The sequence below is a fragment of the Lottia gigantea genome, assembly GCF_000327385.1.
Source record: "Lottia gigantea unplaced genomic scaffold LOTGIsca_15, whole genome shotgun sequence".
NCBI classification, from domain to species: Eukaryota; Metazoa; Mollusca; class Gastropoda; family Lottiidae; genus Lottia; species Lottia gigantea.
In genome coordinates, this window is record NW_008707797.1 from 1,372,991 (window position 1) to 1,389,856 (window position 16,866).

Consider the following 16,866-nt stretch of genomic DNA (forward strand, 5'->3'; position numbering starts at 1 on the left):
CTTTTATAAATATAGTAAGTTAGGCTACCTTAGAGAACTATAACATAATGTCAGATGAAGAAAACCGATTGTATTCATACCCTACATATCAAGTTCACGAATAGTTGGAGTAGTAGGGTTCATTTCATCATACCAGATTCGATAATGAATGAAAAAATTCTTCAGAGCACTATTCAGAGATTCCAAAACCATAAGACACAAACACAGACAGTAATTATCTAGAGCGAGATGGTACTCAGGATCCATTTCACAGGCGGCTCGGAAACTCACTGCCGCTTCTTCAAACAGTCCCATTTCCATTAAAGCATAACCCAGCACGGAACGCAGAAATGGGCTATCAGTGTCATATACAGTTTTTAACAACTTCAACAAACACCTATCAGAATGTCTCGTTTTGCCTAACATTTTATACGAAAGAACTTCCAGAAAATGTCCGAGGCACACAGAGGGCATCTCAACCTCTTCCTGGGCATCCACTTCATCCTGCAGAGCTTCTGGAAGTGTCACTTTTTCAAGTCCACCGTACACGATTTCTGGCAAATTAGTTTTTGATTTTAAGGCATCTTCCAGATACATGATAGCATCTTCGTAGTTACCTTGACTGTATAAAAAGTTTGCATATTTCACACACACGCTTTGGTTCATTTCCAATTTCAAAGCATCTTGGAAATGTCCTTCCGCTGCTAAAATCATTTGCAACTCGCTGTCTATATCTTCGCAAATACACGCCTTCACGTAACACATGGTTGCTAGGTTACCAAGAGTCACACACATCTCTGGACCTAGAGTGTTATGGAGTTCCCTGAACACTTCTAAACTTTCTTTATAAGAGTCAATTGCCTTATCTACATCTCCTGCCATGGAGTGCATCTGTCCCAACTGATAAAGCGTACTGACCAAATCCCCCTTTATGTCTTCACCCATCACGTCTTGCATGTCTCGGGCCTGTTCTAGATACTCTATGGCGTTTTCATACTGGTTCATACTGATGTTAGCTTCGGCTGATTTGCTGAGCAGTTGATTGTGGAGCGCCATGTCCTCTGTGGACTGGTTCATCTCATCCTCAGGTGCAGCCTCACCATCCACATGATCCTCATCCTTAGCTGGTTCTCCTATCTCCAGAGCCTCATTATAATAAACCAGAGCAGTCTTATAATCATACTGAGCAAAATAACAATCACCAAGGATGTTCAAAATTCTGATAAATTGTCTCTTCTCACCAATTTCTGCTGCTCTCATGAAAGCTCGTCCAATGTCCAAATATTTGATAGCTTTATGTTGAAGATTGAGAACATTGTATGAGTTTCCCAGGATGTAAAGATTTTGACAAATCAACCAGAATCTTTCATGAGAGACTTTCACCACTCCTTCACCATGCATGTTCCAGAAGATCTCGAACGCCTGGTAGCAGAGTGATACACATTTATGGTACGCTTTCATTTTATAGTTCGCTATTCCTCTCAAGGACAACAGAAGGGCATGAAGGAAGGTGTTAATCTCCAATCTATGAGCATGCTTCACCATAGAGTATGCTATTTCAAAAATCGTTGCAGCACGTGGATACACATGAAGCATGAAGGTGGCAACTCCCAGCATAAGCATTACATGTCCCTGCTGCAAGAAATGATCTTTTCCAAACACATTAGCATTTTTGAACATGGGTGCTGCCTTCTCGTAAGAATCCAATGCCTTGGAGTATTCAGTCTGAATGAAGTAGCAGTCACCGAGCTTCATCAAAGCTTTAGCGATGGTTTCTAAATCTGACTGAGCATTGACTTCCAAGACTTCTAGCGCCTCCTGGTAGCAGCGAATGGCTTCGTTGATATTTTCCTTTTGCTTTTCCTCTTTCATTGGTGGATCTTGTTTTTGCTTCTGATCATTTCTGGAGTTGTTTCCCCTTGATCACTGTCATCACAANAGCTTCTTTTTCAAAGAACACTCTGATGGCTGCAATTATGGACTGATACAGTTGATCTTCACTGAGGGATGAAGCAACATACGCATTTCCCATGTCCAAAAGAACCAAGGAAACTTCTCTATGAGCATCACCATCTTGTAAATCTCGGAAGATGTTCAGTGCAACTTCCAAACAAGCAATTCCTTTAGCAATATCACCTTGTTTGAGGCACAGGACGCCCAAGTTCTGTTGAAGCTCTCCACTGAATTTCAGCATCCTAATAGTTCCATCTTGAATCTGTTCTACAATTTGTAAAATTTCCTCACAAAGAAGCTCAGCCTTGGTGTAATCCTGTTCCTCAATCAATCTGGCAACAACTCGATGGAAGACTTTAGCAATGGTTAACTTCACTGGTTTCTGTGACAGAGGTGAATTGACGACTTGTAGGTGTTCTTCAGCATTAGCTTCTTCATCATGTACTTCCTCATCATGCTCTGCATCAGTACCAATAGTTTCCTCTTTAGAATCCTTATGAGATTCCAGAGGTTGTTCCTCATCCTTAGCTTCATCTTCATCATCAGATCCCAAATCTTGAGAATCATTTTTCTTGGTGTCTTTGGAGAACTGAAGGACCTCATCCAGCACCTCTTGTCGATTCTTATTGATCATTCTCTTCAAGCAGTACAGCTGAATCCTTCTGAACCAGTTTGATTTGGTATCCAATGAAGCGCCTTGTAAGGATGAAGGCATCTCATGAAGACTTTCAATGCTGAGTGCTTGAGCCAAGAATCCAGATTGGTATGGTTTCAATCCAAGCATATTTGACATTGGGAACAGGGAAGAGGTTATATTGGTCTTCCTGATTGCATTGAGTGATCCTACTCTGGTTGGATCTATAGCTCTCCAGCCATCTGCTAACCAATTATATAAAGTCCTACACAGAAGATCTTCCAAAGACTTGTTACGATTTTCAGCAAATTCTCTCTTGTCTTGGTAAAATTCTGCAATCTCTGAATCTTCTGATTTGGCTTCCAGAGCACACAGTTCTGCAGCTTCAGCTAGAAGAGCAGCAGCATGTACACACAGCCATTGCCATTCCAGAGGACTCTTTCGTCTCAGTTTGCTTCTACGCGTACACACCTCAGATAATCCGAAAAAAATCTCGATGAGCTTCTGGTAGTTATTTTCTGGCACATCATTCAGTTTCTGGTGGCATCGCATGAAAAGTCTTTCAGCCTCAGCTAGATGGAGTTCCTCCAGTTTCTGTTTAGCCAGATCCAGAAATTCCTCAGCTGTCATTGAGTTCTCTGGATCTTCCTCTTCTTCTTCAGGTTGCTCAGCAGCTTCCTGCAAAGATATAAGAAAAGTATTTAGATAGAAGCAAGCGGCATCAAAGGAGAAATGTCATAAGCAAAGATGATTTGAATGTTAACTTCTGGCCAAGTATTTTAGAATTACAAGAACTTTTAAATGATGTAAATAGAACCTGAATATGACCTCAAAAGAAATCCGACTCTTTTAAGAAATAAGTCCTATCAGTTTCAAAGAGTGGCCCTTAAAAACAGAGAAGTGCATATTTGAACTTCCTTCTGTTGGACAAAACAACTGATATTATTTTAACTCCTTTTATAACTGAAGTAGAGATAAAATATCAAAACCTACCACCAATTCTTCTTTTACTATTGGTTCTTCATTTTCATTTTCATCTTTGGAAGTTGAGTGCTCCACAGACTTTGGAACTTGTGGTTCTGCTACTGTTCTAGATCCCATACTGAAGATATACTTAGGAGTCTTGTCAATGTGTTTGGAACCAGGGGATCGTGGTGCCAAAGCTGGTGATAGGACTTCCTTGGTCTGGGACGTTTGTCGACTGATTGATGCTGTGTTACTCATACTGCCAGTGGAAGATCTGTTGGATGAGACAGTGTCTGTGTGAAGCACAGATTCTTGGTTTGTGCTGATTTTTCTTTGGTTGTCTGATTTCTCTTCAGATTCGGTTTGGGAAATAGTTTTGAAATTGTATGAGCGAGATGGGTAGCGATATTTGTACTGGTATCTTGAATTTGATTCGGAGTCTGAGCTCTTTTGATCCTTTGACTTGTCTTCAGTGGCAGGACTACTTGATGTTTTCTGGTAGTTATATGAGCTTGATGTCTTAGCCTCAGGCTCTGGCATCTTCTCTTGAGACCTTTCTACTTGTTGTCCATAAGATTTAGGAAGCTTGTATGAAACGGTTTCAGTAAAGACTTCCTCGTCTAGATCGTTCTCTTCCGTATCAGTTTTTGATTGGACAGAATTTGATTTCTTCTCTTCAGATTCAAGAGACTTTTTAGAAGGTTCGGAACGAATGTTGAAGTTGTAAGCTCCTGATGGATATTTATAAGTGTATGTTTGAGTCACAACATTGTCATCTTCTCTGGCTTGTGTCTCAGCTTTGGGAGATTTTGGAGTTTCGTCACTGCGTGAGCTGCTACTTCTAGGATATCTGTAGGAATATGACGTTGATTTCACTTCTGATTCTTTATTGGACTCTTTATCAGAAGCATCAGTCTTTTTATCCTCTGTGTTGGTTGAGGAACTGCCATAACTTGAGTTGCGAGATGGATATTTATATGTGTACCTGCTCCTGGTCTGTTCTTGCTCTTGCTCAGATGGTTTTTCTTCAGTCTTGATTGGCGTGGAAGTAACTGGCTGACTGGAACTGAATCTGCTGTAGGGTGATCGATAGGAATACGATGTTGAGACTTCAGGTTCTGGACTTTTAACTTTGGATTGCTCAGGTTCAGCTACTTTTGTTTCAGTTGAAGATGAACCATATTTTGAAGAATATGGGTATCTATATGAATTGGTGGACGATACATCGGTCTTTGTTTCCTGTTCTTGGGTGTCAGTTTGAGATTTCTCAGATTCTACTTTCGCATCATTACCAGATGAACTATACCTAGTCGTGTATGGGTATCGAAATCTTGAAGCAGTGTCTGAAGATTCTGATGACGTTACTGAAGATTTTGATTTAGGATATTTATAAGTTTCGGTGGTTGTTGTCCAACCCTCCTCTTCTTCCTTCTTGCTTTCAAGCTCTTTGGAAGATTCGGAAGGTCTGCTTTGATTTTCCGTTGATCTGAAAGATGACCTACTATATGGATATCTGTAAGACTCTGTTGACGTCTTTGATTCTTCTTTTTGGTTTTCAGATTTTGATGTCCTAGCTGGAGTTTGATTTGGAGAGTTCTGAGATCTGCTGGTGCTAGAGCGAGGGACTTTGTAAGTCTCTGTGGTAGTAGTCCACTCCTCTTGATCCTCAGAATTTTGTTCAACTTGTTTTTGATTTTTGTTCTGATTATCAATTGATTGACTTGAATATCTGTTTGGATATCTAAAAACTGATGTATCTTCCCTCTCGGTATTTTTGTTCTCAGCTGTCCCTGAGTCTGTTGATTTTGATGATTCTGTTTCCTGTTGGCTGTATCTAGAAGGATATCTGTATTTGTACGTCGTGGAAATCGTCACTGGCTGGGAAGAAGTCACTTCTGGTTTTGGACTTTCTTGAGTTGTTTCAGTCTTTGGGCTGTTTTCCTGGTTTGACGTTACAGTTGAACCATAGTTATAGGACCTAGAAATAGAAAACACCAATCTTTGAAGTCAAGTTTGGTCAGCACACATATTGTAACAGTCTTCAGTTCACCATGCACCATCTATATGGACCTTCTGTATTGATTAAGCAATCTGATTTAAATCCATTACTATTCAAGGCTTAGACTTGATCATTGAAGCACTTGCTAATGATTGGAAGAATTATTTTGAAAAGCTGAATCTAAAAGTCATCAGATACCATTACATGTAAAAAAGAAATTTCAAGATTAATACTTAAATGAAAATATAAATATTCATTACCTTGAAGGGTATCTATATTGGTATCTTCCAGAATAACCTGGACTACCTTCGCTACTCTGACTAGTAGTTGTCTCCCTTGTGGTAGCATCATTGGAAGATCTGGAAGCTGATTGGCTGGTAGGTGTTGCTGGTCGGCTGTTCGAACCTTGGTCACTGCTCGATGAATATCTCGGTTTGTATCGTCCTAAATATCCCACAGAACCCAGTAAAGATGGTGACACAGGAGCAGTGTTCTCTTTCGTCTCTGAAGACGTATCTAAGGACGCTTGTGGCCTAGGTGACGAAGTTCGATATCGGGACGAAATACGATATCCAGGTGTAGGCGATACAGAACGCTCTGGTTGATTTGACGAGTTACCATAGCGATTAGAACTGTCTGGATGTAAATAAGAGTTTGAAGAATTGGAATATCGTGAGTTATGACCACTATTTACATTGGAAGCTCTGTCATTGATGGAATCTGTGTTTGTATTATTTTCAGGTTTTGTAGTATATCTTCCTCGATAACCCGAATTATTCGATGAGTAATTATCGGTTAAATGTTTATTGTATTGATTCTGTGAATACGTATCACTTTTGGGTTTCAAGTCCTCTGTTTCCGTAGCATATCCGATCGCTCGTGATGTTTTGATTCGACTGTTGTCTGGAGTAGAGGTACAGAAACCTGAAACGATAAAATGAGAAAACATTTAGAATTCAGCTGGTTATCGAATATGATATTTGTTCAGACTGTAGTCAAAAAAGATGATAAATACAAATAAAACTCCATACAACTAGATAATTCTGTTAATCAAAATTTCGTCCAAAATCGAGGGTAAAGTAGTATAGTAGTGGACACCTCCAAAGAGAAGTACCATCAGGTGTTTTGAAAAGGTTAAGCATAGTCTGCTTCATGTGCGACCCCTCTACTACTACGAAATCCCAAGGATGGCCAAATTATGAATTGGAAAAAAGAAAACAAGCAGAATATAAAGGACAAATGTTCATCCATTCTAGGAATTATCTATGGTTATAATACTCCATTTGAAGAGATTGGTTTTTTTTTTGGTTGAGCTATAAGGAAGATGGGGGCAATACTTGCTCTATGCAGTGATTTTAATAAGGGCCAGGACAGTCATATTAGTGGGAAGGTTCCAATTAGAATTTCCTTATTTTCTGATTTGTTTCACTGATTAATTGAAGGTGTCAATAACAAATCTCTGAAGCTAAAACTTCCAATGTGAGGTTTAACTTTCCTGAATCTTTTATTCATTTACTTATTTAATTATTCATCTATTCATATATTTATTCATCCATGCATTCATTTATTCATTAACATACAACCTTTGTTGCAGCATTCCCTTAATCAAAAATGAAATAAACGAATATTACAAGAATAATTTTACAGGTTTGACATTTTCTCAAACATTTTAAAGTTTTAAACTTCACAACTATTAATTTATTCATTAACATACAACCTGTGTTGCAGCATTCCCAATCAAAAATGAAAAAAGCGAATATTTCATGAATATTTTTACAGGTTTGACATTTCTCAATCTATTTATAGCTGTTAAAGCTTCAATGACTATTTATAAATCGTACAGCAAACACAGCAGGCTAGCCTGGCGAAAAATAGCCCACTTCATAAACAATCCCTGCTTGTTATTTTTCAACACTAGTTCAGTTTCTTTTGAAGACAAGTTTATAAAGATATCTCACAGTCAGAGTTTAATCCATCATCTATACTCTCTTCATTTTCTTTTGTTGGGCGTTTTATCTTTTTAAAACTATTCTCTATGAGATTTATATTATTTTAAGGACTTGTTGTTCATAAATGTACGCGATTTGTTTGTGCATATTCCTAATAATTTTTTAATCGTTTGAAGGCCAAATGAATGAATGAATGGTTAAATGAATGAATGGTTAAATGAATGAATGAAAAACTAACCAAAGGAATAAAGAATGAATGAATGAATGAATGAATGAATAAATAAATAATGAAATGAATGAATGAATGAATGAAAAACTAACCAAAGGAATAAAGAATGAATGAATGAATGAATGAATGAATGAATGAATAAATAAATAATGAAATGAATGAATGAATGAATGAACAGTTAAGCTGTTTTTGACACAATAGAATGAATAAACAACTTATGAAGGAAACAATTGTATTATAGGATAGGATAGATAAATGAAAACTGATCATAATATCACCAAGAATATCTAAGTCTTTATGATGTCATAGCCATCTTATATCAATCCCAACCCAAACCTCATTTGCCAAAAAATAAATATTGAATTGAAAATTAAAATGTCATTAAAGCCTCAATCTTTTCTGCATCAGATAATTTTTACACTTGATCACCTTTTAATAAAGAGAGGTTTTTATTGAAGAAGTTTACAGGGTAGAGGATAAGAGTATATCAATGATGGCTCTATTTATATAAAATCTGGGTTACTTCAGTAGGTGTAAAAGTATTCCATTTGTCAACATGGGCCCATAATACTGTTGTTTATGAATGAAAGGGGGTCGTCTGCCTACTATATAAGGATTGTATTTATAATATCAAGGGTCTTGTACAGTCATTCATAGTTACAATATACAATATATCTTTATAGGTAATAGTTCTAGTCCTTTTCTTTATTTCAAAATAAAATATGTTGTAAAATAATTCCGGTATTCAATATATGGTGATTTTTTTGTCTTGCTGTAAACGGAAATGAGTTATGAGTAGCTTGTTCACTAAACAGGTGTTTTCCTGTCATAGTTTAGTGACAGGGTTCTTTGCATATTTTTTACTTACTATATTCACTATATCATAGTCTAAGAGCAAAGTTATCAATTAAATGTTATGGTGACAAAAATTTGAAATTCATAATGTCTTGGACAAAAGTTATAAAACTAGAATTACTCTCTCTATAGTTGAAAGGAAATGAAATAAAACGAGTAGAGTTTTACGTCCTACTTTTCTGCACCTAGTGGACTAATGAAGACGGACAACAGCATGAGGGAAATTTTGTCAGGACAGTGGCATTTGACTACTCTATTTCATTTCATTTCCAATTTAAGAAGGGATCTTTAACGTGCACAGCCTGTATCACACGGTAAAAACCAAGAGTGACTTTAAGATATAAACAGAAATAGATGAATATGTGCCTAACGAAAGATGTGATTTTTTTCAATTTTTGTTATTTTGAAGCCTGCCCACACTCTGTAAAATATATTATATACAGTTTGTAAATTTGTGCAAGAAGCGAACATCCAAGCGTTAAATTGTCAATTTGACCTATAAAACTACAATTAGTTTGTAAAATTGAGTTAAAATATGCAATGACATGGAGACAGTAAAATAGCAGGTCAAAAATATATTAAACTTAAACCATGTAAATTACGTGGGTTTTGTATTATCAACTTCATGTGTTGCTCTTTTAAAACTAAAGATCCGACTCTCATTTTTCACATACATATGAACATCAAATACTAATCTCAGTGTGAAAATTCACATATTAAAAATCTCAACTATCTGAAGATTTTATCAGAAGTGAGGCCAAGACCTAGGAGTTGAAAAAAAATAGTGACATTATCAAGGATGTGATTTATACAAGAGATAAACATAGTGTAGAAACTTAGACTCAAAATTTACACCAGTTACGATCAAGTTTATTTAATTGACGCCTAACTATATTCCAGAATTTTACTTCAAAAAGTTCTACAGATAGTTGAAATATTTCAACAACTATTTCCCTTTACGATTTAAAATTTATAGCTCAATCAAAACCTGATTTGTAAAAACTGTTTAAGTTCAACATCTAAAAACATGACAAAATAAAACACTAGTCATAAAAATATAAAATATAGACATATGTAAATTTGTTTTTTATTATTTTTATATATTGTTCGTGAACCGTGAGAAATTGTGAATCGTAAAAAACGAAAAACATCTAAGGTGATAAAATATTTTATAAAATAAATTTGTAACGTTGCTGAAATAAAAGTATATACAGTAACTATCTTTGTTCAAGAACGTTGTCAGGAACAGGAAAAAGTAAGAGACAAAACTTGTTTATGAGCTTACACAGCAACAGAAAAGTAGAACCAAAAAGTCATTTTCATGAGCCTAATTAAGAGTAGAAAACTAGGATATAAAACCATATCTAACTATGTACAACTTGCTTTAGTAAAGTATTTATTATGCAGAATAGAAGATGTTTCTAACCAAATAAAAGGTACAACATCTAGCCTTGTTTCAAACTACCTTATTTGTAAAGTAAACAAGGTAATCTGAGGTTTAGGGTGTGCCTTGTTATACCACTTATTATACATCACTTTATCTGCTTATTAACATAATTTTACATCTACTACAATCTCTTAATGATTTATACATTAATCATACAATTATTAGCCATGTGAACACTCCAAAAGAACAATGAATGAATTAATATCAATGTTTATTTAAACATTCAGCGTCTCATCTAAATAGACAACCCCAAATAAATTTAACAAACATTAATAGCTAACTTTCAGAAATGACTGCGAACATAAATACACAGTTAAAACAATGCAGACTCTCTGCCAAATCAACAAAATTAACGAACATTATAAACTTGGTTATTATGTTCTGATTGAATGACAAAGACAATGTCAGCATTTCTGTCTCGTGTACTAAAACTTATAGTAAAGAAATGTACCTTGTTTATCCATGTTTTATTAAACTGTCATTCAAATCCACTATAAATATCACAAGACTTCCTACTCTTTAGATTCACAGACTAGGAATAACTGACAAATTATATAATAAACAGTGTCATGGTTTTACCAACAAGTGTCAGAATATGTTTGAGGTTAGAAGATGTTTATATAAAATACATATAGTAATAAATCTCAAGATGGCAGTTATGTAACTAGTTATACAAACATTATTTATTATAGTGTGCTAGGAATCTGATGTAGTTTTCATAAGACAATTATAAAGCAGAACTAAGGCTCACTAGGATGACCTACTGGTCATGGCCAAACCTCTTGACATTGATGTTAAATGGAACTTAGTCTCATGATAATCCTGTCTATCAGCTTGTCCTAGACCAAATATCTTGCCTTCAGACTCTTTTGGATTTACAGCTGGAATAATGAGGCCAGATGACTTATTTCTTACCCATTCACCGATGAGGAAAGATGACTTATTTGGTACCCATTCACAGCTGGGTCAGTTAGGAAAGATGACTTATTCAGTACCCATTTACAGCTGGGTCAGTTAGGAAAGATGACTTATTCAGTACCGATTTACAGCTGGGTTAGTTAGGCCAGATGACTTATTCAGTACCCATTTACAGCTGGGTCAGTGAGGAAAAATGACTTATTTGGTACCCATTCACAGCTGGGTCAGTTAAGAAAGATGACTTATTCAGTACCCATTTACAGCTGGGTCAGTGAGGAAAGATGACTTATTCAGTACCCATTTTCAACTGGATTGACTGGAATAAAGAGGAAAGATGACTTATTCATGGTCATCAGGATTTCACATGTCAAACAGCAACCACTATTAGTTCATTCTAACCAAGTAAATCATATCTTTAATAGACAGTGCTTATGGTATTATAGTACATTAAACATAGTGTATCAGTCAAATAGACGCCATGGGTCAATATTAAACAACCCTGGAAGTAGACATACACTTTCATTATTTCACCAATATACCAGCCATCAGATTCAGTTTTGAAAAATGACACGTATAGCTTAAATTAAGTTCTATAATAGAATTCAAAGCCTGGTGGTATTCAATATAGCATTGGGTTCTTGATGAACTACTGAAAGATGCAAGTCTAGTATCTTGTGTTTGTTAGACAATATGTTAAACATGTTGAATCAATAATAATTCTATTACACACCAACAAACAAAGATTGACTGGGAAACTAGAAAAATATAACTGATAAATTATGTATCAAGAGTGTTCCTAGAGGGTGTAAAAAATATTTAAACACATTTAATAAACAATGCACTTTATAGCTAGTTGACTTAATACCAACAATAAATCAGCAATAAGGGACATTTAGGGGTAGAGATCACATTAATGAAAGCAATTTTATGGAATACGTCTCCTGAGTTAATAATTGTATACAAAGTTTGAACAATTTACATTGTCATCATCACATGAAAAATAAGTTGTCAGTGCACAGCATGGTTGTTATGCCTGATTGACAGACTCTTTTTTCCTCTAATAGAGACATTTTTTCATTATAAATAACAGAACACAATTATAAGGTATATTACTTCTGACAATTTATAAAACCAAGGAGTAGTATAACATAAATTGTCTTCAAATTAGCACAACAAAACCAAAACAAGATTTTAGTTATCATATTATGCTTATCTGACACAAATAATAAGATTTCAGGCTAGATTTACTAATCCCTACTCTTGAATGATAATCTATTATAATCTACTCGGCCATGTTCAGGATTAGTCAATGGGATTAACAATATTCGGGTCAATAATAAATATACCAAAACATTTCCGCTAAACTTGTGACCTATACAAAGGAGATTCTGAGTTGACAAATAAATAATCTCAATAAATGATGTATGCAATGAGGGAAATTTTTCATTGATATAAAGTATATGTTTTTGTAGGCCTGCAAGTCAACTCAATTTTGCGGATGACAAGAGATCAGTCACACAATCTTCCATAAGGAAAAAACATACACTTGGGAATAGGCAATGGTATAGTATAGAAAGAAAAATGTTAAATTTCCAATGGAGAACAAAATGGAGGTAAGTCAACCTAGAGGGTGTAATCTTCTAATGTAGATATGATATTGGTGTCAAGTGGTGTATATTTAAACTGATAATTCAGGGTACGATAAAGTTATAAAGCTGATCTATTAAACACCATAAATCAATTAATCTTAATAGTGAGAAAAATATTTTCATTGATAAGCTTGCCGAATAAACATTGTGGACTCTCTGAAAGGGATGCCTGATTGACAATCCTAAAACATAAGCAGCCTCAAATTGACATCAATGCAGACATCACTTTGAACTGATGTTATTCTCCTAAAAAAGCATTTTCCACACAACATTACGGCTCTAACTTTTGCAGACACATACAGCTTGTATCATACTAATACAATAAATAAGAAGGGTGAGACAAATTTCTCAATGAACAAATTTGAGAAGATCAATTCAACATCAAAAATGCATAAATCAGGAGAAAAAATCACCAAAAAAAAATACAATTTTTTAAATCAAAAAAGGTGTAAATCAGAAAAATGAGACATACCATGAAGCTGGGTAGTAAGTCCGTCCTGTTTAAGTACAGGTGAAACACATTCTGATATTAACATAGTTAATGAGGACAAGCTCGTTAAACATGAATCATTAAACTTGAGAGAAACAGGTTAACTAGTCTTCTACAGGTGAGTTTCTACCTGGCCACAGTTAACATAAAGAGTTTTATACTAGGTGAACAGACAGTTTTTAAATATTACCACCAATTATTAACAATAATTTCAAATTTTTATTCAAATATATCTCAACTGACCAATGGTGCTTGTGAATTTTAAATATTTTTGCATCATGTGGTCTTGAAATTTTAAAACTGTGTTGAAACAAATGAATAAAATTTGTATTTGATGCATAGAACACTGGATTTTCAAGTTTTAGATAAAATTGTTATGTTTCTAATTTGTTAGCTAGTTGATTTTTGATATCCCTTTGATCTTCCTTAAGCTTATGTTTGTAGTAACTTATCTTTTGAAAGATTGAAATATTCAAATACGGTTTTTCATTTTACTTACTATTTTCACTTTACTATTTCTTTAGAAATAGTTTTAAACTTTTATTACAGTTAATAAATCTTGAAAAAAAACTCTTACTTTTTATTAACAGCAGGAATTACCATATATTCTGTCAAGTAGTAAGAGTTAATTCACATTCTACATCACAATGGGAAAATCAACATATATTTATCCAAATCAAAATCTATTAGTTAACAGGTAGATCTAACTTGATAGAATACAGTCATATATCTATTAAAATCATTATCATCCATCAGTAGCGGTGCCAGCTTTCCGAGACTGGGGGTACAAATAAGGGGCAGACTGACTCAATGGGGGCCAACTGCTGAGGCTGAATTCAAATTTAGGTTACTCTGTGGTAGTGTCATAATAGCAAGTCTCTCATAGAGCATGTTAGAGGGTTCTCTCAAGAAAATTTGAGAAAAAATGAATTAATTTTGTGCATTCTGACAAATATTTTGGAGAAAAAAGGTAGACATTTAGTTTTGTTGAAAATAAAGAGGTACAATTGGGGGTGCAAACCACTTTTCTGTACCGCACGCCACTGTCATCCATAAGGACATTTAATTTATATCATGAATTCAATTTCATTTTTGGTGAAAAAAGATAATCCCATAACCTTTAATCTCTAAATTTATAAAACCACTAACCTTAATATCCTTCATAACTTAATAGAATTATAGTTCAGTCAAATACTCAATAATTTTAATACGTCTATAAAGAGGGGCCTGAGTTGACCCTTTTAATTGACCTCACACCAACTTATCTATGGTTTAAAGGGAAGGTAAAAAGGTTTTTTATGTGTATCAGGGACACAGGATAGCAATGATTTGCACCATTTCCCATTTCGAATATATGTAGGTGTTTGCAACTCCACAAAAAGTAAGTGTTTAATGACGTCACTATTGCCAAGGCCCTGAGATATTATTTGCATTTTTTGCAGTAGCGACGTCCCCTAATGATTACTTGTGAGTGGAATAGCAAGAAACACAGGCGTCAGATTTTAGAACAGAATGTTGCAATTTGATGCTGTCAATATTCCTGATACTTATATAAAGTTTATAAAATCTCTTTACAGTCGCTTTAAGTATGTACTTGTGTTTAATTATTAAAATACAGGTCAAGGGGTTAATCGTGTTAACACTGTGTTTAAGACCAGTTTTGTTTATGAATGAATGAATGAATAAATGAATGAATCTATTTTTTCACCTGAATTATTTTTTTTTTATTTTTTATATTCTTCATGTTGTATTATGAGAGATTTAAGGCTTTTAGTGACCAAATTCCCCACAATTGTCACTACAATATTCTTAAAAATTTCACAGAGATCAAATATTAGAGGCCTAAGACTATCAAGTGACTGTCTTTCCTTCAAACACATTGATTTTGCAGGTCTGAATCTTATCATATTAAAAATGAAGCTTTGTGACTCTAAAAATGTAATAAAAGATGTAGCCCATAAGCTTACTGGAAGAATGTAATCAAGAGAGCTATTTTTAATATTTCAGGGTCTAAATCTCCAAAAAAAATGTGTTTTCTGTAAGCTTGTCACTATCTTATAAAGAGCATTTAGGTTATATTTATTCATTGTAACACTATACTAATGTTGACCACAATTGCATTATGCCAATCCTTTTAACGTGAATTGAAATATCAACCCCAAAATTCAACTGAGACAAACAGGTGCTGGGACTCGGATTTTGTACTCAGAAAATTTGAAGAATTAAAGGCTCAGAGAACTTATTTCTGACAATTTTGAGGTGCTAAAACGTATCAAAATCTATATTTTTTTGTTTTCGAACAAAGACACTGTAAATGAATCAATCTCTGCCGATCTGAAGAGGGTTTTGCTGGGGCCCAGCCCCCACAGTCCCCACCGTAACGACGGGGCTGGTGGGGGTCTGTGGATTTAAGTGGTTTGGGGTTCCTCCCCTGGGAAATTTCTTATATCAAAATGCTTTCCTGCATTTTTTCAGGGTGGGGCCCCCTCAAGGATGGAGGCCTGTGGTTCAACTAGTCCCTGTGGTAGTTCAGCCATTCGAGACTAAGGGCAAGCAATTGCATATTTTAATTTGAATATCTTTTTAATTGACAGATAAAATTCAATCCTGAGCTCACTGTAGTCAGAGTTTAAACTGATGTTATGGCAAATATTTAAATTTCAGGTTTGACAGGTCGAACAAGATGACAAATATACCCAAAGTAACTTATTTTCAGCCTTACCTGTGTCTGGAGCTGATTGCTCTGCAGTTGATAATGCATTGAGAGCTCTTTGAAGAGCTTGTTGATACACCTGGGACATGACAGTGGGCACCTGCTCCGGTAGGCCTAGTTTGAAGTTGTAATCCTTGTAGTATTAATATACAGAAATAAATCCGAGCTCACAGTGTTAATCCTTCAAGAACATTACAGTTACGTTATCCTAGTCACAAACGTTATATCAGAGCAAGACAAGGCCGTTATCAAAATTATGAATACGCATATATTTATTCATATACCATCCCAATCTGCTCGACTTTACCTATTTACACCTACATACTGTATAACACTGTTACTTAATGGCCATACAGCGGCTTTGTTATTCCCATTTGAATTCAATGACCCATTTGTCAGCTCAACTGTATCGTTGTTATAATAGCATGGCTCAATATAATATGTAAATATTTAATACAATTCATACCCATAAACTGACAGATTGTGGCGCCATCTTTAACCTTGATCAAGGTCGATAATTTCCCGCGCTTTGTTGTAGCAGACGATGTTTTTTGAAATTTGAAATCGGTAAGAAGACAAGAAGATCTGTTATGTTTTTGTGCCATTTAAGGATTTAGACAGCTTATTGGATCAGAGAAAGAACTTATTTAATCATCTGAATCCCGTACGTACCGTAGGCCTATATACCTTCTGGTAGGTAACTATACTTTTGGGGGCTGTCCGATATGGACTATATATTTAGTGTCGCCAGGAATGAATTGGCGCTGGGGCTCAGATTTTGAAGAATTAAAGGCCCAGAGAGAACTCATTTCTGACAATTTTGAGGTACCAAAAACGTATCAAAATGTTTATCTTTCTGATTTTGTACTAAGACACTGTACATGAATCAATCTCTGCTGAACTGAAGAAGGTTTTGCTGGGGCCCGGTCCCCATGGACCCCATCCTAACGACGGGACTGGTCAACCCATAGGCCTACATGTAAATAAGCACAAGCCGGGCAGACTAGGCCTAGGTCTAAATTAAGGCCCAGCTAGATAGATGAATACTCTGTCCTATACGAAATCCTATCATGGATAGCAGGCCC

The 16,866-nt window shown here is 35.3% G+C and overlaps 2 protein-coding genes across 2 annotated transcripts; both read right to left on the minus strand.

Moving 5' to 3' along the window:
- Positions 1–81: 81 nt before the first annotated feature.
- On the minus strand, positions 82–1,380 carry LOTGIDRAFT_157823 (hypothetical protein; the record flags this gene model as incomplete). Its single annotated transcript, XM_009050418.1, has 1 exon — positions 82–1,380. One exon carries the CDS (start codon positions 1,378–1,380, stop codon positions 82–84), a length of 1,299 nt encoding a protein of 432 aa, XP_009048666.1.
- Positions 1,381–1,876: 496 nt separating this feature from the next.
- On the minus strand, positions 1,877–15,869 carry LOTGIDRAFT_157824 (hypothetical protein; the record flags this gene model as incomplete). The annotated part of the gene is made up of 5 exons (XM_009050419.1): positions 1,877–3,244; positions 3,560–5,510; positions 5,792–6,455; positions 10,776–10,892; positions 15,791–15,869. The coding sequence occupies 5 exons, from the start codon at positions 15,867–15,869 to the stop codon at positions 1,877–1,879; spliced, it is 4,179 nt and encodes a 1,392-aa protein (XP_009048667.1).
- Positions 15,870–16,866: the final 997 nt, after the last annotated feature.